The 23583-nt window shown below is 61.1% G+C and overlaps 5 protein-coding genes across 5 annotated transcripts; 1 reads left to right on the top strand and 4 right to left on the bottom strand.

Moving 5' to 3' along the window:
* Positions 1-5696: 5696 nt before the first annotated feature.
* On the bottom strand, positions 5697-6470 carry BXZ73DRAFT_103779 (uncharacterized protein; the record flags this gene model as incomplete). The annotated part of the gene is made up of 2 exons (XM_048015686.1): positions 5697-5975; positions 6042-6470. The coding sequence occupies 2 exons, from the start codon at positions 6468-6470 to the stop codon at positions 5697-5699; spliced, it is 708 nt and encodes a 235-aa protein (XP_047875389.1).
* Positions 6471-10727: 4257 nt separating this feature from the next.
* Positions 10728-13485, top strand: BXZ73DRAFT_50861 (poly polymerase catalytic domain-containing protein; the record flags this gene model as incomplete). Its single annotated transcript, XM_048020518.1, has 12 exons — positions 10728-10891; positions 11060-11339; positions 11393-11529; positions 11580-11682; positions 11736-11838; positions 11892-12057; positions 12111-12775; positions 12831-12877; positions 12938-12972; positions 13032-13145; positions 13206-13353; positions 13423-13485. The coding sequence occupies 12 exons, from the start codon at positions 10728-10730 to the stop codon at positions 13483-13485; spliced, it is 2025 nt and encodes a 674-aa protein (XP_047875388.1).
* A 515-nt stretch (positions 13486-14000) lies between these two features.
* Positions 14001-15803, bottom strand: BXZ73DRAFT_103777 (uncharacterized protein; the record flags this gene model as incomplete). The annotated part of the gene is made up of 1 exon (XM_048015685.1): positions 14001-15803. One exon carries the CDS (start codon positions 15801-15803, stop codon positions 14001-14003), a length of 1803 nt encoding a protein of 600 aa, XP_047875387.1.
* Positions 15804-16317: 514 nt separating this feature from the next.
* BXZ73DRAFT_103776 (uncharacterized protein) lies at positions 16318-19518 on the bottom strand (the record flags this gene model as incomplete). The annotated part of the gene is made up of 3 exons (XM_048015684.1): positions 16318-18589; positions 18646-19241; positions 19300-19518. The coding sequence occupies 3 exons, from the start codon at positions 19516-19518 to the stop codon at positions 16318-16320; spliced, it is 3087 nt and encodes a 1028-aa protein (XP_047875386.1).
* Positions 19519-20387: 869 nt separating this feature from the next.
* On the bottom strand, positions 20388-22574 carry BXZ73DRAFT_103775 (RNI-like protein; the record flags this gene model as incomplete). The annotated part of the gene is made up of 8 exons (XM_048015683.1): positions 20388-20429; positions 20485-21395; positions 21446-21513; positions 21561-21658; positions 21710-21895; positions 21976-22263; positions 22318-22461; positions 22518-22574. 8 exons carry the CDS (start codon positions 22572-22574, stop codon positions 20388-20390), a joined length of 1794 nt encoding a protein of 597 aa, XP_047875385.1.
* Positions 22575-23583: the final 1009 nt, after the last annotated feature.

Genomic DNA, 23583 nt, shown 5'->3' with positions numbered 1-23583 from the left:
AGTCCCGACCATCCCGCAACGCAATTCGTGTGCACCCGTGCGTGAGCGCGTCACGTCGCCCTACGATCCGGACGCTTGGGAGTCGGCGCTGGACGAGCTTGGCATCAGACACAAGCACCCTTTCTTGGCGCGCTGGATGCGCGAAGGCTTCCCTCTTGGCGACATGTCCCCCATCCTGCACACGACTGTTCATGACAACTACCCGGGGGCCGAGACACACGCAGACTTTATCGAAAATTACATCAAGGGGGAGCGCGAAATCGGGCGCATGTCCGGCCCGTACACGCGCGAGGAAGTGGAGGAGATCTTGCAGGGACCGTTCATCTCGTCCCCGCTTTCCGTGGTTCCGAAAGCCAACGGCAAGCTGCGCTTGATCCAAGACTGTTCGAAGGAGGACGAGTACGGCCTGTCGGTCAACGGGAGGATAGACTCTGACCTGTTCCCCACGGTCTGGGGCTCAGCGGCGCACCTCGCAGACTCGGTGAGCACAACTTTCCTTATGGGGCCTCCGCAGATGCGCGCCCGAGGTCATGGCGCAGTCGCGCGGGGTGGGGGCTCAGGAAGCGCAGAGAGCGCGAGCCAGGCGTGGAGAGCGCAGGTCGGGCGCGAGGAGCGCGAGTCGGGCGCGAGGAGCGCGAGTCGAGCGCGGGAGCGCGGGACGAGCGCGGGGAGCGCGGGGCAGGCGCGGGGAGCGCGAGGCAGGCGCGGGGAGCGCGAGGCAGGCGCGGGGAGCGCGAGGCAGACGCGAGGAGCGCGAGGCGGATGCGAGGAGCGCGAGGCGGATGCGGGGAGCGCAAGGCAGGAGCGCGAGCGCGAGAGCGAGAACCAGGCGTGAGAGCATGAGTCGGGCGCGAGAGCGCGAGCCATGCGCGAGAGCGCAAGTCGGGCGCGGGAGCATGATTCAAACCCGAGAGCCAGAAGGCTAACCAAACGACGTGACTAGATCATCGCGGCACCGCCGGGGACTCAGGGGGCGACGATGGACATCGAGTCGGCTTTCAGAAACATACCAGTATACCCTGGCCACAAAGCGTACATCGTCATTCAAGGGCGGAAGGGCAAGTACGAGATCGACCATGGGGTCCCATTCGGTGTCTCGTCAGGCACAGGCGAGCAAGGGAAAGTGATGGACGCAGTCGTGGATGTCATCGAGGCCGTGGGGATGGGCCGGAACCACAAGTGGGTGGACGACCTCGCCAATCTGCGCTACCCACTCCAGGAGATCGCGCCAGGCGTCTACAAGTACGGGCACGACATCATGGACATCATCGAGCTTACAGCCCGGCTCGGGGTGCGGTGGAGCGCGCCGAAATGCTTCCCCCACGGCGACATAATCGACTACACGGGTTTCCGCTGGTGGATCGCGGCGAAGCGCGTCGGCCTCTCCGACGAGAAGCGGGCCAAGTACCTCGCCAAGACAGAGGCGACGAGGGCGCTCGTTTGCGAGAAGAAGGCGCGCCTCCGCTTCAAGGACGCGCAGAGTCTCCTGGGCACGCTTCAACACATCACCTTCGTCTACGTGACGGGCCGCTCGCGTTTGCCCAGCCTACAGGCCTTTATCGCGAAGTTCGGGGCCAACCCGCGTCCGGAGGCCGAGCGCTACCCGCAGAAGTCGGTAGTCACCGACATCAAGTGGTGGACCGAGACTCTGGGACGCGAGGGCATCACGCGCCAGCTCGTTGCGCGCGGCCCGCCCGTGGACTTCGGCATCTGGGTGGACGCGTCCTCAGAGTGGGGCGTGGGACTCGTCGCGGAGGGCGCGGAGGCCGCCTGGCGGTGGAGGGTCCCCCTGGCGGAGTGGCGAACTGCGGGAAGGGACATCGGCTGGGCGGAAGCGGTGGCAATCGAGCTCGCGGTGCTATGGCTGGAGGGGAAGGACGTGAGGGACGCCGACGCGTGGATCCGGAGCGACAATCAAGGGGTCATCGGCGCCATCGAGAACGGCAAGAGCAGGAACTTTCAGGTGAATCTAGTGATCCAGAGGATCGAAGCGGTCTGCATGGCCAGGAACGTGACGCTCCGGCTGGAGTACGTGGACACGAAAATCAACCTCGCAGATCCGGTGTCTCGCGGCGCCTGGACCGGCAACCCGACCTTCAAACCGAGCTTCGCGCTCCCGCCCGAGTTGGCGCTCTTCCTCGTGCCACATGCCTAAGACGGCGCGAGTCAAAAACGCGCCCGCGCGTGCGGGCGCGCCCGGCAAGGGGAGGGACGCGGACACGCGTGGCGTCGGAACCAGCGCGCACGCCCCCTCACCGCGAGCCCAGACCGGGCGAACTCCGAGAAAACCGAGAGCCGAAAACGAACTAAGACCATCCCCCTACCGACCTTTCGTACGAGCAGATGACCGATTAGCCTTGTGGACCGCACCGAACGCGATAGCTTCGCGGCAGAACCTATTGGGGATTGTACCGCAGAAAGACATCGAAAAAGTATTCATGCTAGTGTTGAATCGACTGGAGCCCGCGACACGGAAATGCTACGGAGCCGGCCTGCTGAGGTACCATCAATACTGCGACGACCGCGAGATAGCCGAAGACGCGCGTTTCCCAGCATCAGACATCTTGATGGCCTGTTTCGTCGCGAGTCACGCGGGTCAGAAGTCCCGGTCTACCATCGACAACTGGGTTGCGGGGATCGGGTACTGGCACACCATGAACGGCGCGACCTGGAAATACACCGACATGCGGCTGTTGAAGGCAGTATGCGAGGGGGCAACAAAATGCGCGCCCCGGGGAAAGGACCCGCGGCCACCGGTTACCGTCGCGCACATGCAAGCGCTGCTCCGGCGGCTGGACCTGACTGACACGTTCGACGCCGCGGTCCTGGCAGTGGCGAGCTGCGCGTTCTGGGGGTGCAGACGGTAAGCGCAGACGACGCGCGAAGATCGCGGGCTAACACACACACACAGGCTAGGAGAGCTGACCATTCCGTCAGCGGGAGCATTCCGCGCGGACAGGCACGTCGCGCGCGGGGTGGCAGTCAAGCGAGGCACAGCCACGACAGGTGGCGCCTTCGCGTCTTTCCACATTCCGTGGACGAAGTCAACCAAGCGGCAAGGGGCGGACGTCATCCTTCGGGAGACTGATGTAGAGCCATCACCAGTGAAGGCGCTCACGCACCACCTCCACCTCAACAGCGCAGTGCCGACGGACGCCCCACTCTTCGCGTTTGAGACCCCCGGGGGGACCTGGGCACCAATGACGCGCGACTGGTTCTTAGCGAGATGCCAAGCCGCTTGGAGAGACGAGGGCCTCCCGCCTCTGACCGGGCACTGCTTCCGGATCGGCGGCACGACGGAGTGGCTCATGAGGGGGACAAATCCGGACATTGTGGCGGCGCTGGGCAGCTGGCAGTCGCGCGCTTTCCTCAAGTATTGGCGTAGTATCGAGTGCATTGTACCACTATTCCTGTCCCAGGCGTCGAACTCGGCGAGGGTACTAACAGCGGCAGACTCCATGAAAAAGTGGACTAAGGCCAAAAAAACTGTAATTCATACTGTCACGCTCACTGTTTGGGTGAGCCGCGGCTCGGTTTCCGCGACTGTTGGTGTTCGCGTTGGGTTAGTCGCGGCATCCCTCGCGCGGGCGGGAGCGTATCCGTGGGAAGCGGATCGATTGGTTGCAATCGAGCGGGGGTGGGAAGGACCGGGAGGGATCGCGACTCACACTCGCGTTCTGCCCAGCATCGGGCCCGACCTTCCCGGACGGGCGCTCCGCTTTTCCCTCCCGCAGACCAAGACCGAACACGTGGGGCGCTACAGTGACCAGAGCGCCCCTCGGCCATCGTTTCCCCTCACTGCCGGCTTGCCACAAGGTTCCCACCACGCAACTAGGAAGCGTGAGGTTCGAACGAGGCGCGAGGAACGAGCGCCTCGGCCGAACGGGTGCTTTCTAGGCGTGGGTTGCCGGTGGTTGCCGGATGAGGGAGACGCGCGCTAGCGCGCTAAAGGCTATCGCCTCTCGTCTCCTCCCGCATCGCACCCACGCAGCTCAAAGCGCACCCACCCACCACTCCCAGCGCTTTGGTTGTGAGAGTGGCGCAGAACGCGTCGCACTCCGGCCTCGCGCTCAAGCGGACCGTCCGGGATCGCGACTCACACTCGCGTTCTGCCCAGCATCGGGCCCGACCTTCCCGGACGGGCGCTCCGCTTTTCCCTCCCGCAGACCAAGACCGAACACGTGGGGCGCTACAGTGACCAGAGCGCCCCTCGGCCATCGTTTCCCCTCACTGCCGGCTTGCCACAAGGTTCCCACCACGTAGGGTTCACCACGGGTGACCCTCGGGTGATTTTGATTCGACCCGCACCCGTACCCGCGCACACCCGCACCCGTAGACCCGAGGGTCAGCATACACACGGGTCGGACGGGTATCTCACGGGTGTGCACCCGCGGCGGACACCCGCGGGTGAACAGGCCTGGGACGAGTCACCAGTGAGGTATTGCACGCAAGAGCATGCATGCGATACCGCACGCGCGAAACGGCATGTGCGAGATGAGGCGCATGAGACGGCACGCGCGAGACCAAGACGGTGACGCGCAGGAGATGGCACGAGAGAGATGGCGTGGGTGAGACTCCAGTATGGGCGAGAAGGCGCAGACGAGAAGGCGCGGGACAGAGACGGTGCGGGCGAGGGAGATGGCGCATGGGAGAAGGGAGACGGCACAGGCGAGAGACGCTGTGCATTATTATATTTATTGTACACTACTACAGGAGGGGACAGATGGAGGGAGGCAGAGGGCGGTGCCGAGGCGGGCGAGGCAGGGGAGGGCAGCGCGGGCGGAGGTAGGTGACGCGGATGCAGGCGAGGCAGAGATGGAGGAGGGCTCGAGGGAGGAGGCGCAGGGCCGGGACGAGGCGGAGGAGGTGAGGCGGGGGGAGCTGGATGAGGCGGGGGGAGCTGGACGAGGCGGAGGAGGGCAACGCGGACGCAGGCGAGGCGGACGCGGGGGAAGACAGTGCGGAGGAGGGCAGTGCAGAGGCGGGCAACATGCGCGGAGAAGGGCAACGGCGAGGCGGGCAATGCGGGGGCGGGCGGCAGTAAGCAGATGGGCGGTGCGAAAGGGGCAAGAAGCGTAGGCGGAGCAGGGCGAGGAGGAGCAGGACGGGCGAGGAGGGTGGAGGCCAGCGCGGAGAAGGGCAAGGCGGGCGGAGGAGCGCGGTTTGGAGGAGCGCGGCGCGGAGGCGGGCAACGTGGACGGAGGCGGAGGAGGCGGGTGACGGGCAGAGGAGCGCGGCGCAAGAGAGGAGGGTGGTGTGAAGCAGCATCAGGAAAACCCCCACTTGCTAATTAGAGAAAATTCGCTCTAATTAGTGCTCATTAGCAAGTCTTCTCTAATTAGAGCGAATTAGAGTAGTACATTGCTAAGGCATCTAATTAGCTCTAACTAGATGCAAATTAGATCTTCAGGAGCTCTTCATTAGCCGCAAGATAGATCTCAAAGAGGACTCAATTTGTGCCTAATATGTTCATACAATGCTCTCAATAGATCACACAAAGGTAAAGGAGAAGCTCTATATTTGTTGTACTACGAGATACAGAGTAAAGACTAAAGACTACAAGACAGACAGACATACAGCCACTCGACTAAAGAATCCAATACGGATGACACAGGTGACGTGGGCGAAACAAGCGAGGTGGGTGGCGACGCAGGCGATATGGACGATGCAGACGAGATGGGTGACCATGGATGACACTAGCGACATGGATAACCTGGCAAGGGGAAGCGAGCGACACAGACGAGGCGCGTGGGCGACATGGCGACGTGAATGACGCGGGTGTGGGCGATGTGGGCGCGGGCGACGCGGGGGCGAAATGCGGACGTGTCACGCAACGCAGGTGAGGTGTGTGCGACGAGCGAGGTGAACGTTAGGAGGGGTGGATGAATGAACGGCAGGCCGGCTACCCTGCGCGAGTCGAACAGGCTCGTCTGCGCGTATGTCGAGTGCCACTTGTACTTGAGCCGGCATGCACGCTGGTGTGTTCGTGCACCACGACCGTTGGTTAGGAACGATTTCAGCAAGATTCGCAAATGACTCACAAAGCTCCAGTGGGTGATGCAGGTGACACGCGCGAGGTGGGCAAAGACGGCGATATGAACGATGCGGAAGAAGTGGGCGATGCGGTTGCGCGCGGTGTGGGAGCAGAGGGCGACACGGGCAAGATAGGCAACGCGGGCGAGATGAGCGGTGGCCGAGATCGCGACACGAGTGAGGCGGGCAAGGTGAATAACGCAGGTGTTGTGGTTGAGGTGGGCGATGCGGGTGTGACGTGGCGACGGGGCCATAAGCTCACGCTGGGTGTGACGCAGAGCGAAGACGTGCTCACCAGCGTCATGCTGCTCGTTCTCGAGCTTGACGAGCTCGTACTGCGAGCAGTTGGGGGAAGAGGAGGGGTCGACGTCCTGGGTGGAGCGCGTTAGCGGGGCAATTCTTGACCTCGAGCTAGCGGCGGAGGTCCCCGAGCTCATGGATACGGACCGGCAGCGACCTGCTCGGGGTAACGCGGGTGCATGATTCCTGAGGGCGGTGTGGTGGAATGAGCGCGAGCGAGCGAGCTCAGGGCAGGGGGGAAGGGGAAGGCATACCAGCATCAAGAGTGGGGTGGGCGATGAACTCACAATCGCATGATATCGGGCACGGCGGGTCGGCGACCAACGGGTCATATCGATCGCGGGGTGCGTCGGGCGTGGTGTCGACGACTGAGGATCGGCGCTGGCCGTGTACAGGGCACGGGTCTTAGAGGATGTCGGAGGGAGGAAACCGGGGCTGGGGCGTGAGCAGGATGCGCGAAGAATGGGATTGTACCAACGTACCTCTTCGTGTGCACTGCGGCTGTGGTTATAGTGGCTGGGATCGGTGGGGGGCTTTATTTTGGACGAGCTCGGGCTCTCTGAAGGGGGAGGCTCGCACACGTCGGCGCGAGGGAGGTGGTCGATGATGAGACGAACGCGGTGGACGTACCTGTTCCATAGAACGTTGCCGCATCGGACACGTCGCGGATTGCGGTTGATGCTGCAGTCGATGGCCAGACGGCGGACGATGAGGGACGGGGGAAGGGAAAGACACGCTGGCAGGCGCCACTTTCGCGTGTGAACGGACGCGCGTCGGCTGGACTCCGCGCTTGCGGCAACTTCGCCGCGCTCGCTCTCTGGCTCACCCTCACCCTTACCACCTTCCAATCCCCTCTATATCGACCACGCCAGCCTCCCGTGCTCCATGCGTACGAGCACGCATGAATCATCATCACGCATGTTCACTGGCTCCCCAGCTCCCTCCTCTCGTCCAAGGATACCCTCTGCGACAGCGTGTGCTCGCCACGTAGTGACTTTAATCCGGTGAGCTCCTTTCTTCCTGCGCATCGTCTTCTCATTTTCCGTCTACCACTCTCCTCTCCCACACACCTCATCGCCGCCGATTCTACCTCATTTGATGGTATCTATCATTGTGAAGTGAGTGATCCCATACCTCGGACAAGTATCTCCCTCTCATTAACACCGTCACCGGCTGGTTTCCCTCCCCCGGCCAAGTCGCCGTCATCGACCTGCGCCTGTATCACGCCACGACCATCTCCTGTGTGTCTTCTCCACTACTTTCTCGTGCTTGTGCTGATCTCAACCACCCATCCCGCACATATCACCCTTTGCCCCGACCGTCCGCGTCACCCCAGCGTCGCCTTTGCTCGCTCTGCCCTGCCCCGTCCTCCACGCGCTCTCCTGCTGGGGCCATACAGGTGCTCGTGCTGAACCGCGCCACGTTCAAGCACACAATCCGGGCTTGTGCTCGCGTTCGTGCACACCATCGGGAGCGATGCGCAGCAGGATGAAGACGCCCTTGCGCGGTGGGTGTGCTGCAAGGCGAGCCACACATCGCTCAGCGACCGCGTGGGCGTTCGACGAACCGGACTGCCACGCGGCAAACACCCGCACATCTGGTCGCGCTGGCTGGCTGCCTCCGCGCCCACTTCCTCTCAGTCTGCTAAGTAAGTCATAACCGTCCCGATCCCCAGTGTTTGATCTGAAGTCATGAGCTCCCAGTGCCGCGGCTCGCGGACCACTCCCGCTAGCCCGCCTCCACAACTGCCCTGAGCAATCGCGCATGCTCACTGCCCCGGTCTGATGGTGCTGACCCCGCCGCCTCATTGTCGCCCGCATCGCCCTCGCCCGCGTCGCCCTCGCACATGTTGACCGTCTCGTCCGGCTTCACGACGGCCGCCCACTTTATCTGTCTTCTCGCCTGCGTGATCTGTGTCGCCCACGTCTCACCCACGTCACCTGCACCTTCCAGCCCCCACTGGGTATGTACAGAGAGGCCGTTATACCCAGTGTCTGCGTCATCATATGTAGTTTGTACTTTGTACCTTGTAGCATGATGAATATCAATTTGTTTGCTCCTCTTATGTGTTTGTGTGATCTATTGAGAGCACTGTGTGAGCATATTAGGCCCTCGTTGAGTGCTCCTTGAGATCTACCTTGCAGCTAATGAAGAGCTCATGAAGATCTAATTTGCGTCTAATTAGCTCTAATTAGATGCCTTAGCAATGTGCAACTCTAATTCGCTCTAATTAGAGAAGACTTGCTAATGAGCACTAATTAGAGCGAATTTTCTCTAATTAGCAAGTGAGGGTTTTCCTGATGAGGGCGGCGTACGCGAGCGGTGTGCGCAGGCAGCGCGAGCGGAGGAGGACGAGGAGGGACGAGGAGGAGCTTGGCGATGCAGAGGCGGGCGACGCAGAGGGAGGTGGCGCAGGCGGACAACATGCGCAGAGGAGAGTGGCGCAGAGGAGGAGGGCGACTTGGAGGGCCGAGAGGAGGAGGGAGGACGTCCTTGGCCTGTTGTAGTTGTCGACTGGGCAGCAGGGAGGACGGGTGGGCGTTGGGAATACGGCAGGGCAGGGCGGAGGACTCACCAAAACAGGGGCCGCGGTACATCGCCGCGGCCCCCATATTCCGATCTCCATACTGGTGACGTCCGGATGGACGTCCTCGTGCGCTCTCGACGTTGTGAGGGAGGCCGGTAAGGTGGGTGAAGGACGGCATGGAGGACCAAGGTGGAGGTCGAGGTCGAGGGCAGGAGGGGGAGGGGAGAACAGTGTCACCAAGTGACACTGCAGTCCAACAGCAGACGACAGACGACTGTGTAGTCGCTATCGTTTGCTTGGACAGACGGTGAGGCAGAGCAGGGAGCAGGCGGTGGAGGAGAGCAAGGACGGCGAAGGACGCGTGGCGCGCATCACTCGATGCGCACCACGCGTCCTTGCCGCCCACTGGGGCGCTGAGAAACGGCGAGGGAGACGGCGTGGGTGAGGGAGACGGTGCACAAGAGACGGCGTGGGCGAGAGGGTGCAGGCGAGAGAGGGCGCGGGCGAGAGACAGCGCGAGCGAAAGACAGCGTGAGCGAGAGATGGCGAATGCAGGCGAGAGACGGCGCGGGCGAGGGAGACGGGGCGAGGGGGACGGTGCGGGCAAGAGGGCGTGGGTGAGAGAGGGCACGGGCGAGACAGAGCACTGGGCGAGATGGTGCGGGCGCCGAGACAGTGTGTGCGAGACGGTGCGCATGAGGGGTACCGCGGTACCGAGTGGTATACGTACATGTACTTTGTCCGGCCTCCAGCCACCCTTACTAAGCAAATGTATAGCTAGTGGTGTTCGGCCCGACGCGTCAGCCTCAGGTGCAGTGCTAACGGGTGCCAAGGGTCCACGGGTCCTGGAGATGAGACCCGCACCCGCACCCGTGGTACCCGCACCCGCGAACCCGCACGGGTCACCCGGACCCTTGGTGATCCCTACCACCACGCAACTAGGAAGCGAATTGAGTATGACAATCTCAAGCGCGATCCCCAGAAAGCCTCACAAAGATGACGCTAAAGCGTGTCCACCAGGATACTTGCGGATGTGAACACTGGGATTGCGGTCTTGTAGCATACTGCACTGTTTGCCGACGAACATGCTGATCAGGACATGAATTCTTGGGCAACACCGGAATGGAACTCACCGTTAAGCCTTTATTACAGTCGCAGAGTGGTAGGATAGCGCGTGTCGCACTTGCACAGGAGGCTTGGATGGTGGATAAGTATACAGTAAACGAGAGAGAGAGGACGTGACAACGCGTCACTTAGGTCCCGCATCACTCCAAAACCAAGTCACGTGTGTCACAGTCTCTCAGCCTCCTGTTTGGGCGCCTAAGCATCACAATCGACGACATTCTTTGCATCCGCGCCTTGTCACCCTGAAATATTGGCATACTTTAGCACTGATCGGTTTATGAAACGCCCCTTTATTCCAGTAGAAATGACCTCAGTCTCCGTGATTATTAGACCCCTGCAAGAAGCCCATGCCATGGCAGAGGTGGTAGCAGCATCGGCATCGGCAGCGTTCTATCGTTATCGCCCGTGCTCGCCACACGGCCCCGCCATCCCGACCACCGTCTGACTCGACAGCGCCCCTTGACTCCGCCAACTTCCTAATAAGGCAGAACCCGCCGCGTGGCATCAGCGGGCGGGGAGGGGCGCCTTCCAAATCGAGGAGCGCGCCCAGTGATGGAGTCACACGGAAGCCCCAGAACGCCGGGCGTCTAGCCTCAGGGCGCTCGATATAAGCCGCCCGGTCGCGCGTGTGGCGGGGGTGCCGCGCCGCGCGTGTTCATTCCCTCTTCTCTTTCTCCCACAACCACAACCGCAACCACCTCGCCCACCGCGTGCTGCACGCTCCTCTCACACCGTCTTCACGATGCCCCCTAGGAAGAAGACCGCGGACGCGTCTCAAACGGACGGTGCCGCCGCCCCTGCCGCCCCGACGCGTGCGAGCGGGCGCACTCGCGCGCCCTCGGCCAAGGCCGTCGCCGTCGCTGCGGTGGCTGCCACCCAGCCAGCGGCCAAGTCGCGGGCGAAGCGGTCGAGGAAGGATGTTGAAGACGACGAGGATGAGGACGACGGGAAGACCGACTCCCCGACTCAAACCAACGGCGACCCCGCGGACGACGCCGAGGACGACGAGGACAAGCCTGCGGCGAAGAAGGCGAAGGTCGCGAAAGGTGCGAAGGTCACCAAGACCGCTGCGAGTAACGGGAAGGCAGCGAAGGGGAAAGGACGGAGCAAGAAGCTGGCGAGCGTGCCGGAGGACAAGGACGTGGAGATGGACGCTGACGCTGACGCTGAGGAGGATGAGGATGAGGAAGATGAGGATGAGGACGCAAAAAAACCAGCCAGCAAGAAACCAGCCAGCAAGAAGCCCGCGAGCAAGGCTAAGCCAGCAAGCAAAGCAAAGCCAGCGAGCAAGGCCAAGCCAGAGAGCAAGGCGAAGGGCAAGGCGAAGGACCCTGCGGACCTGCCGCAGAAAATGGTGCGTGTAATTGCTCTTCTTGCGCGACCTTACGCCAACGCGTCGATCGACAGGTAACCGTGCTGAAGCGCGGCGCGGCACCTGTCGACGAGCACTCGGGTATGGTAGACACCCACCAGGTGGTGTCCACCCCGGAAGCCGTCTGGGAGGCCATGCTCAACCAGACAGACCTCACGAAGAATGCGAACAAGTACGCATACATCCGCATTCCGATTGACCGCACGCTGAGCCGCCACCCAGATTCTACGTTCTTCAGCTTCTTCACCCAATCAGCAACCCGACCACTTGTACCCTCTTCACTCGCTGGGGCCGTGTTGGTGAGCGCGGGCAGAGCCAGCAGAAGGTTGGTAGTGTAGCTTTCATTCCTCTCACACGCGTGCTGAACTGCATCCCTAGGGTCCATTCTCCATTTCTGCTGGTATCGCCGCGTTCAAAGACCAGTTCAAGAGCAAGACTGCGACCGCCTGGGACAACCGCGTTGGGATGACGGCACACAAGGGTACGTTAGGTGGTCCACAACCGTCCCCCCTGTCTGAACTCAACTGTTCGCAGGCAAGTATACTTGGCTGGAACGATCTTACGACGAAGAAGACGATAAAGACGACGGAAAGGATCAAAATGCCGCGACCTCTTCGAATGACAAGAGCGTGGAGAAGATTCCCGACTGCACCCTCGCAAACGAGATACAAGTCCTCATGAAGCTTATCTTCAACGCTTCGTAAGTTGTACCGAGATTTGTCTCATGGCCCCAGCGCTCATACCTTTGCTCAGGGTGATGGACGCGGTCCTCTCGTCAATGAACTACGACGCCAACAAGCTCCCGCTAGGCAAGCTCGCAAAGTCGACCATCCTACAAGGCTTCGCCGCCCTCAAAGAGTTGTCCGAAGTGATCAACCAGCCCAACGGGCCTGTCGCCACCGCCAACGGAGGATTCCGCAAGGCCGTCCAAGATCTGACTGGCCGCTACTACTCCATTATCCCCCACGTCTTCGGCCGCAACCGCCCGACGGTGATCGACGACGCCGCGCTCCTGAAGAAGGAGCTCGAGCTCGTCGACGCGCTCGGCGACATGGAGGTCGCCTCGAAGCTGCTCGCGAGCTCGATCCCGCGCGGGCCCGACGGCTCGCCGTCCAACCCGCTCGACGCCCGCTTCCGCTCGCTCGCGCTCAGCAAGTGCGACCCCGTGGCGCGGACGGGCGCCGAGTTCGCCGCGCTGCAGGCGTACGCGCGGGACACGCACGGCGCGACGCACAGGCAGTTGAGCGTGGAGGTCATGAACGCGTACCGCGTCGAGCGCGAGGGCGAGACTGCGGCGTGGGACACGGCCGGGTTCGGCGGCTTGCCGGACGGGGAGCGGTTCCTGCTGTGGCACGGGTCGCGGACGACGAACTTTGCGGGTATCCTGAAGCAGGGGCTGCGTATCGCGCCTCCCGAAGGTGCGTTGTATGCTACGCTGCGTGGGGTGATCGGGGACTGATGTTCGCCACGCAGCCCCTGTTACTGGGTACATGTTCGGCAAGGGTGTCTACTTCGCGGACGTGTGTACCCTTGGTCTCAGCTTCCACACAATTCCGTCCTGATGGGCCTTGACCCGACAGATGATGTCCAAGTCTGCCAACTACTGCCACGCCTAGTATGTCTTCCTGCCTTCCGAACCGTGCCTTTCGCTTATCATGACCCTCTCTCCTTCAGTCAGAGCGACGACACCGGTCTGCTCCTCCTGTGCGAGGTCGCCGCGAAGCCGTTCTACGAGCTGACCACATCCAACTACAACGCCGACCAGGGCTGCAAGACTGCCAAGGCGAGGTGCGCCCCCCATCCCGTTCTCCTCTAATAACCCTCCTGACCCCCGTCGGTTCCCCGCAGGGCCACGAAGGGTCTCGGCCGCACGCAGCCCGGCGCGTGGCAGGACGCCGGAGAGGCGCTCGGGCACCCCGAGCTGCGCGGGTGCCACATGCCCAAGGGCCCCGGGAAGGATGTCGACGACTACTCGGGCCACCTGCAGTACAACGAGGTGCGTGTTTCTCGTCCGCGTTCCCTCCGCTTGAGCGTGCGGCGCTGACCGTGTCCGGCGCCCGCGCAGTACATCGTGTACGACGCGTCGCAGATCCGGCTCCGGTACTTGCTGATGGTGAAGATGAAGTGAAGCAGGCCGTGGGGGTAGTCGGGACGTGCGTACTCGGGTGCGCGTTGTTGTTGTCGTCGTTGTGATGTGCTGGGTCGTGTCGTTCCTGCCGTCGTTGTTGTGCTTGCTGTCTTGTCGTTCTTGGACTGTCCGTGTATTGTAAAGCGATGTCATAATTAGCCATTGCCGCGCATCCGCTGGTTAGGTTATTCGTCGTTGAGCACAAGGCGAGCGTCTACTCATCTCGAAACAAGGTTTTTCGTGAACCCTCGATACATGTGTACACTTGATCACCAGTAACTGCGAGTCTGCCACGTCTCTACTACCTTCCTCTGCACAGCGCGCAGCTCCGGCGGTCAACTGTGTCGATAAGAACATAACAAAACGCCCACCGGCCCGCTTATAGTAAGCGTGTGTTTGGCTCGAGCAGCAAATCGCGCCGGTTGAGTCACCTTCGTCAGAACCTGTTCTGATACCCCGATGTTACCCAAATTCCCCGGAATGCATACGGTCCGTCCCTCAGCCCAGCAAACACTCTACTTCCGATAAGTAAACCCCCCAAACACGACCGGTCCGTCCACCAGCCTCTCCAGCTCCGCCTGGTCGTACAACGCCGGGTCCGGCTCGTACTTCCCGACCACCGCGCCCGGCGGGAACCCCAGCCCCAACGACGCGTCCCACTCCCGATGCCGCCACTCCAGGCGCTCCAGGCGGAGCCCGCGCGCGGCGCGGTGCTTCAGCGTCTTCGCGAGCGCGGCCACCCGCGGCGCGTTCGCGCGCAGCGCCGTCGCCTCCCACCCCGTCTGCCGCGCGCGCAGCGCCGTGCACGCCTTGCGCGCGAGCGGCTGGTCGTCGCCGGGGCCGAGCCCGAAGGAGACCGCGAGGGTCTTGAGCCGCGGGCAGACGAGGTCGTCGCAGTCCACCTCGTCGTCCGGCCGGTGCCGGAGCGCCTTGAGGAAGACCGTCGTGCGCGGGCCGGCGAGGTCGAGCGAGGCGAGGCGCGGGAAGGCGCGGAAGGCGTCGGCGGCCGGCGGGATGTCCCGGATCTTGTGGAGGACGAGGTGGGTGAGGAGGGCGCCGTTGGGGCGGAAGAGGGCGATGAGGTCGAACGCCTCGAGCGAGGGGGGGCCGTCGTTGTCGGCGGCGTACAGGGTGTAGCGCACGCGGTCGGCGCCGTCCGCGAGCGTCGCGACGTCCGTCTTGGGGTTCTTCCACTGGTCGTAGTAGTCGCGTATGCGCAGGGCGGTCGCAGTGCGGACTTGCGCTTGGATGAGCGCCTTGTGGCGCGAACGCAGGTGCTCGAAGGTGCGCGCGATGCTAGAGGTCCTCTGCACGATGTTGAGGGTGACGGTGTGTTCGAGAGAGAAGAAATCCAGGAAGCGTTCGAGAACTACTTCGGTGTCGACGTTGAGGACCAGTGTGCGTAGAGATGGGAGGTCAACCGATTGGGATACCCACCCAGACGTGTCATCCTGAGGGATCAGGACCGGGTTGATCATGCACAAGTGGATCTGAACGAGGTCTGGGCAGCGCCGCAACGCGTCGACAAAGCCCTCTAAATGACACCGTTTGAACACCGCGGGAGTGATGCATATGTCGCGCAGCGTGCGACAGGCGAAGTGGGGAAGGAGGTCGATGGGGAGGCATCGTAGCGTATGAAGACGAGGAGTATCCGCAATTGTTCCTCGAACACTGGAGCCCCACGCGGTGAGTTCCTGGGAAAGGGTTTCTTGGTCATATGGGTTTTCGATATCGTGTTGATAGCTTCCAACGCCCGGCGCGAGCCAGTCGTGGTATAGTCCCGTGGTTCCGATGAAGGCGATGCCGAGGACTGTGAGATTGGGTACGCCATTTGCGAGAATCCGGCACAGGGATCCGAGTTGCTTGGCGCTGTCAAGACGCACATACAGATCGACGAGCCGGGCTGTGTGCGACATGAACGTGTGAGACAAGGCGTCGGGAAGGAAGTGGATCTTGAGGCGTAGCGGACTCGGAGACGACCGTTCCAGCGCGGCAACGGCAAACGAGATCCGATTATTCTCCAGATCTTGAAACTGGGCTGCGACTCGTGCCTTGTTGAAGGTAAGTTGGTTTCCCGGGGCTGCGACCGCATCTGCCCACAGTCGCGGGGTCTTGAGAGCGACGGCGCGCCAGTAGCGGCACACGTGAGTGAGGCGAACGCTACGCATGTCTTCCCAGCAGTATGAGAGAGCCTCGGAGAGAATTTCTGGAGGAAAGACGCGATTGATCGGCGCGATCGAGTCGTGGAGGGAGGCATAGTCTGCGGCAGGAATGGATTCCGCAAACATCGAAGAGGGAAGCGTGTCGGGAGCTGCCATGAAAATCGCGTGTCCTCTTTCTCCCTATGTGATGTAGTTTCGGTTGAGAATGAGCACCAAGTGGTCTGAAATATGAAGAAAGAGACTCACTTTGCAGTTCTGGGAGGTTTGCTACGTCACCCGTGTGGTGGACAGGAACAAGATGTGGCCGAAACCTGAGGCCTGAGCGGCTGAGCCAAGCCTCCTGGTTGATACCCGCGGGCGCCTCCTCTCCCTCTCCTCCTCCAACCGTACGACCGCCTGCATGGCACTGAAGATTTAGTCCTGAGGGGGGCATACAGTACATCGGAGACTACGTGAAGTAGTGATACATAGTCCGAGCCAATCAAGCAGTGACAACAGCGAAAGCAGAAACAACACGAAAGCATGCAATAGTGGCCATAGCCGTTCAAAGCAACATCGTCCAGGAACCTTCTTCGCGCCCTCCAGCCTCAGGCTCAGTGAGGCGCACCAGGGAACTCCAATCCTCCGTGCTGATTGACGGCAGGTTCAACAGATTGACCTCGCACGCATCCTACGCACGAGCCTTCCCCTTCCCCTTCCGGTCGACCGTTTGCGGCTCGACGTTGACGTCCATCGGGTCCTCCTCGCCGCTCTGAACCTCCTGGCGATGGCGAGGCACCCGCGAGGTCCTAAGAGGCTCATAGCCCATATCCACGCTCGACTCCAGGTCCGCGGTGAGGGGGGTGATGCACAGCGGGGCACGCCCGCCAGAGCTGACGCGCCGGTGCAGAGACACCGCGGGGGTCCGCGCGACGGTCCGGCTGCTCCCCGCCTGGGGAAGCTCGCCGTGTAGCCAGCCGTCCCGACTGAGCATGCCTTCGACTTCCGCCTCGGACCCCGACGCTGTGCGATTCGGTGCATCGTTCGCACCGCTCGCAGTCTCCGCTTCCGTCTGTTCTTCATCCTCCGCCTCCGCCTCATCCTGCGCCAGAGCCGCCTCCAGAGCCTCGCCCTCAACGCTGGCCGGTTCGTTGTCGGAGTCGGCAATCCCTGCGAGCGCCTCGCGAATGGCCGTGAGCGCCTGATCGACCTTCGTGAACGAGCGCGTCTCCTTGCACAACCACCACACGACTTCCTCGGGGACGTTGTGATGCCGTGCCCTGAGTTGCACCTCGGCCTGCATCCCGTACCACCGCAAGCGCTCGCGCGTCTCGTCGGGCAGCTGGTCGATCAAGCGCAGGTCCGCCGCGCTCGGTGGCGCGATACGTATCAAGAGGGAGGCAATGTCATCCGTGCCGGTGGTGGTGGGCGACTGGAGGCCGGAAGAGGCCCGTCGCGTTCCAGAATCGGTCGAAGGGCGGGCCGTCGGCGGATGGTCGTCGTCGAGGACGTTGGGGGTGAAAGTGCGGCGGTGGGCGTGCGCGGCCCCCGCCCGCGGCAGCTGGGGAGCGGTAGGCGTTTCGACGCGAGATGAGGACGCTTGAGGACCTGGCTGATCTGGGTGCTCGTACGAGGAGCGCCGACTCGGGTCGGCGAGACGCCTAGTGGATGGTTGCGACATCGACGAACTGTGGAGTCCTTCACCCGGCGGTCTCGCTGAGAGGGTGGTCCTCCGTTCCACTCCACTTGCCCCTGACATGTGAGATGACCCGCCAATGCTCTTCCCGGCATCTAGCAAGCTCTGGAGACGAGCAAAGTTGAGAGGAGGAAACGGTCCTGTAGGTTTGGGTCGTTCGGCATCGCGTTCGACCGTAGACGAAGAGGATGAGGGACGCTGTCGATCTGCACCGAGCAGTTTCGCTGGGTCGAAATTCGCGTTGTTCCTAACGAAGGCCGAGGTGCTAGGTGAGGACGACGTGAAGCTGGTAGAGCTGGCACTGGAGTGAGCACCCAGAGGTGGAGCGAATACCGGTTGGCTGAGGGGTTGGCTGAATGGATGGCAGTGCTGCGGCAGGTGGAACTCCATCTCCTCTACGCCAAGGCCGTCGTCAAGCACACTCGAAGTTGGGTGTTCGACGGTGACGGTCGCTTCACGCGCGAGCCCCGGAGGAGCCCTTCTCTTCGACTTGCGCTCGACAGTGCGCTTCGTCTCTATCATCACGATTTTGGTGGTGACAGCTCGGCTCGAACTGGGGGTGCGAGCATTATCGACTGTTCTTGGTGCAGGGCTTGACGGACCTGGACCACTTCCCTGGCGCACCGGGGGGCAAACGACTGGGGCATCTCGCGCAGATACAGGGGCTGGGTCGTCGTCTTCTGCGTCCGTGTGGTGATCGACATCCACTGCATCATGTATGCTGCCCTCTGCTTCCTCTTCTGAGTTCGCCCCGGAGCGTTTCCAAGCACGACCCCCTGATACGACGCGAGCCTTGCCCTTAGCGTCGGAGGACGCTTCGTCAAAAGTACCTCCGTCCGGCGGAGGGGGCTCCTTGGGCTCTGTAGACGGGTTGCGTGGGACGTGGGATAGGCTGGTACGATGCTTGGCTGCACGATCGGTCGGAGAGCTTCCCGCAGTTAGCGAGGTAGATGCCCCTGGCTCCGGGGTGGCGAAGACGTTCTCTTCCAGTGCCCGACGGTTGATGCGCTGCGGACGTCGGCGGGGTGGGGCTGGGGAGTGGCTGCGCTCGCGATGGTGTCTGTTCTTAGCCCGGTCCGTTGGAGAGGAAGCCGGCGTTGCTGGTGCGGCCTCGATATCACGTTGGATACGTTCGTGACGTTTGCGTCGTGGGGGTGACGCCCCTGATGCAGGTGCCTCTGAGAGCTCCGGACGTTCAGATGCTGACGCTTCGGCAGTTTCCTTAAAAGGCTCCGGATCCTTGGAGACGTCCAGACCAGTAGCAGTTCTGTAGAGTGAGGAGAGATTAGTAGACGCAAAAACCGGAAATGGACGACGACCGACTGAATTGAGAAGGGATTTTCGTCGACATCATCTCCGTGCATCCCGTCCAGCTCCTCCGAGTCGTCTTCGGGGGTTGGCTGATCCGTCAACATCTTCAATGTCATGTCTTCCTCGTTGGATGACTCGGAGACCGTGTCGGGGTCTTGCACTTCCCGTGTCCTGGCAACGATGCGTCCAGGCTTTGACCGCGCGGGTGGTTGGGTTGAAGAGTCGTCAGAGGCGTCTTCATCGTCACCGGAGGCGTTCGCATGCTCGCCATCTCCTGAAGCTAGTCGTACATGGCTTGGCTCCCGCGGCGCTGTTTTGACTTTGACTTCCACGTAGGCGCGGTTCTTCTTGGCAGGTGTTTGACCTTGCACATCGCTCGCCCGCTTCCGTTTCCCCGAGGGTCCGGGTTCCGCCCTCGGAGGCGATGACCTGCGCACGGTGGAGTCTTCGACCGTCCGCGGCTTCGTGACGCCCACGGGAATCGGAATATGGATGTCCTCACCGGCCTCGTGCTGTTCGATTGCCCAATCAAACCAAGCCTCATTCTTCCTGTAGCGCTCCCTCCACGACTGAACAGGGTGGCGAACCGCCCAGGGATACTCATCGGACTGCCAATTGGCATATTGTGGGCCAAGATGTACGCGGGAAAAAGAGGGAAACGCGCACATTTTCCAGGTCCGCGTACAGATGTATGCTGAGGCGACCCAGGGGAGGCGATGTCTTGCAGGAATCGGAGAGGTACTTGATCAGGTTCCGGTCGTCTTCGTTGGTGTATTCCGTTCGTGGCCGCGGGGCTCGAGTTGTAGACGTTCGAGCAGGTGATAGGACTGATGTGGAGGGTCTGGGTTGGGATGAGTCCACGAATTTGGCGATCCTCCTGTTCATGTTTTCACGGTCTTTGAGATAGTTGTACCGCCACGAATGCCACGAATGCCTCGCGGACCAACTCCACAGGCCATTCGCCTGAGAAAACAGATCAAGAACACTAAAACCACACATTGTTGGTGGACTCACATTCGCCACCAGCTGCCGATACAGATTTTTTCCCGACCTGCCCTTCTCCTCAGGGCAATACTTCGCAATATAGAGGCAGAGGTAGTGTCTGTCTTGATCTGTGAACTCGATCCGCCTGACAGATCCTATGGGTCAGTCAACAGAACGCCACGAGGAACAGACCATATAAGAGGGAAAGCAATGCAGCCACAAATATCGGCCTTGTCCTCAAGTGAAATGGGGGCAGCACGGCGGACGAAGACAAAGTGAACGCATAGAAGAGCTCGATCACTCACTGAGACATCCTGTAGGCTCAATCCAGCTTCATACAGCTCAGAAGCGGCCTGAGCGACCTCTCGCGTAGCCCCCGAGTATAGGAAGAGCAGGTCAAGTGGTGTGTGAGCGAGCGGGCGCAAGAGGATGAGACGCGACTGCCGGGAAGTCCTGGTCAACAGCGAACTCCGAGGACGTCGGCTGGAGCAACAATGCACGTGACGTCACGATAGTGCCATGATATTCACACCAGACTTAAGGACTTTCACCGGTCATCATGATGTTCTCATTTACACGATGATCGACGTTCGTGCGCACAATGATTAGCTACAGACCCAAGTGACCAAAGCAAAGGTGATACAAGAGAGCATTCAAAGCAAGAGGTACACGGGCTTCAACAGAGCGCGACAAAGAAGCGACGGAACTGTAGTAAGTGCGAACAAGACTTAGAATAGATACAGCATGCTGGAGGGGCATGGTTTGACCATCTAAAGGACGGAGAGCTCAATGCCGTCGATATTGACCCCACGCTACAAAAGAAAGCGTGTCAGGAGCCGGTATCGGTGACAGCGGCTGAGCGCATACCTTGCGCGCGCAGTGAGCCGTCAGTCGCCCGCAGCCCCACACCTTGAGGTCCTCGAGCTCGGAGCACTGCTCCAGCAGGCTCTTCACGAACCAGTCGTCCACCGCCCGGCACCAGCTCACGTCGAGCCGACGCAAGCCGTCGGCCATCTTCGGGAGGGCCTGCAGCGCCGTGTCCGAGAGGTCCTTCCACCCGTTGATGCTCAGCCGCGTGAGGCTCGCGGCCGAGTGATTGAGCAGGGCCCCAAGCGCTGCGTCCGAGAGCTCGGGGATGCGCGAAAAGTCGAGCGCCGCGACTGCACCCGCGCTCCAAGTCCCGAAGAACTCCGCGACACCTGCGTCGGTCAGGTCGACACAGTCGGCGAGCGCAAGCGCAGAGAGGTTGCGTGCATAGGGCTTGATGCCTTGGAATAGGACGGCGTCGGTGACGTTTAGGTTCCCGGAGAGGTCGAGGTGCTCGAGCGGGCCGCCAATGCGCCCGAGCAGGTCGATAATCGCCACCGTTGACAGCGCGTCGCCGATTCCAGGGTACGAGATGTCTAGGTACGTAAGCTGAGTGTTGAGGGGATCCAGGCACTCGAGGAGGTTGTCGGCCATCTTTCCAACTTCTTTCAGTCGCAGCTCCTTCAGGTTCAAGTTGCAATTCTTCACAAGCGCATTCATGCACTCCAGGTCGAACCGAGGACTCTGCGTGATGAGGAAGCCTTCGAGACTGGGGTGTTCGCGGAAAAAATTCTGCCACGAAGGCGCACGGACGAGGAAAGGCCCAAGGAGCTCGATGCGCTTGAGGTGTGGCAAGGACGTCGCCCATTCGGCTGCTACGGAGTCATCCATCCGGCCACAGAAATCAAGTCGTAAGGAAGTTAGGTTAGGGTTTAGCGACGCAAGTGCGCAAAGAGCGGGCGGAGTGAGATCTGAGGCAAATGTAAGTAGCGCATTCGTCGAAAACGGCGGAAAGACACACTAGTAACATCATACAGTGTAAGCTGTTCATTCTCTATGTTGTAAAACAGCATCACGTTCTCCGCGTTCCTGCAGTGCCATTAGCGACGCCGGGTCACCAGTAGACTGCGACTTACAAGCTCCTGTTGTTTGCGAGTGCCTTCGCAATCTCGTCCATGTTCATACCTCCAATATCTCCGAGTGCGTCGACGTCGTCAATGTGCTTAGTGATCACCTGGGCCTATCATCAGTGGACTAGTGATGCGCGCTGGGAACGGCTCTATACCTGTATGCACACCGAAGCCAGGCTCGGGAATCGACGCTCCTCGTAGCTCACAACAGTGCGCTTGTCTGATGCGGTCTTGCGTTTCCGCGCCGCCGCAGGCTTCTTGAACGGGTCGGCGCCGGATGATTTCGCGCAGTTGTGGCAGAGCCACCCTGGCGGAGGATTTGCGGCCATGGTGTACTTCGTCTGTCAAGCCGCCAAAAACCGACAAAGGGGGCTGCACGTTGGCATGGTGGGATACGCATAAAGACTGAGAGAGCACATACCACAGTAAACTGCTTGCTGCATCTGACGCAGTCCTCGAAACTGCCGACCGGTGGTTTCGACACATCGTTCTTCCACATCTTCGAGAGGGCTGAGTACGGGTCATCTTCGTCGTCCTCGTAGTCGTCGTCCTCGTCGCCCTTCTTTCCCTTCTTGCCCTTTCCCTTCGCTTTGGCTTTCTCCGCGGCCTTCTGCTTCGCTGCGGCAGCCCTGGAAATTTTCTGTTTCTTCGGGGGCGGTTCGTCCTCTTCTGGCTCATCGAGGTCATCGGAGGCGTACCCCCCATTCTCCTGGCACCACAGATATAGAGCTGCCACCAGCTGGAGTCATAAGGACCTACGCACCTGAGCCTCCGCCATCTCCGAATCCTCGTTGCCGCCCTCCTGCTCTCCCTGAGCTTGGTTACTAGGACCCGCCGTAGGCTGATCCTGTGGAACCTGACGTGTCCGTGCTCTTCTGGCGATGGTGGTAGGTGTGATCCCCGATTCCTAGCAGAGCCCGCTGTGAGCAAGAGATGCAATCGACATCTACCCCTCAAATTTACCCGCAGGAATTCGGTAAGAGCGGATGTAGGACCGCGAACGTTGTTGCGACGGCTCATATCTACTTCGGCGGGATTTTCGCTTGATGCGGGGAGAAATTGAAGGTGTGGGGAACCACGCGAGAAGGATGGCGGAAAGAAAGCGCGACCTAGGTGGGCGACGCGTCGCGACGTGTCTCATCAAATGTCACGTGCACCAAAACTACGGGAGCATTTGGCGCTAAACAAGGCTCTGAGCTCTGATCAACTTGTACTCCTTCTACATATGAAGACCTAGAGTCGCCTCTACATCAATGAATCAACCTTAAGATGTCGCATGAACTCGGACTTTTATGAAGTATGTCGATTTCTTTCTCTGAAGTACAGACCCGATGCCGCGCCGCGCCGCCCAGCGATCCGCCCCACGCGTGCGGGAAGTGCAAGCCTGCGATCATCATTATCAGCCCCCACGGCGCGAACATGGACCGCAGGTGCCGCGCATGCTGTCGCTCGCGCGGCCGTAGCACGCGAGCCAGAAGCTGGCGGTCCTCGCGCCGCTTGAGGTGCTCTGTGATGAGCCCACGTACGCGAGTACACTCAAGGGCTGGCTGCACAAACCGCTGCAGAAGTCCGCTGCGCTCACGCAGGCGCCGCAGCGCCAGCAGGAGCACGTTGACGAGTTCGTCGCCGCCGTGGTCGAGCGCTGGCTGGGCCCTTCCCTGCCACCATCTTCCGCCGTTCTACACCCTCTGTCTCTCGTAACCACACCCTGTATTCGTTCGCGCATGTTCTCTCGCCCTGTTCTGCCAATTTTCTCTGCGCGTCAGTTCTTCTTTGTCTCGATCAACCTCCGCTCGTTGAAACCTCTTCTGCATCTCGTAGATGAATCCGCGCGTGAGCATGGTGCTTGTAGTAGCACTTCCTGTAAAAATTTCATGTACCACGTTGGAGCAGAAGAGCGAAGATGTTATGCACAGAGAAGAGGCTGCCGTCTTGAAGCTTTGAAGGCTTGAAGCACCCTGAAGAGCCTTCGACGCGCGTCATGGTATCTGGTATTTCCCGGCCACTGGGGCTTGATCAGCAGCCGATC

Source organism: Epithele typhae (genome assembly GCF_022376455.1).
Source record: "Epithele typhae strain CBS 203.58 chromosome Unknown BXZ73scaffold_44, whole genome shotgun sequence".
NCBI classification, from domain to species: Eukaryota; Fungi; Basidiomycota; class Agaricomycetes; order Polyporales; family Epitheliaceae; genus Epithele; species Epithele typhae.
The sequence above is the reverse complement of the archived record's forward strand: the minus strand, read 5'-3'. Positions and strand labels throughout refer to the sequence as shown.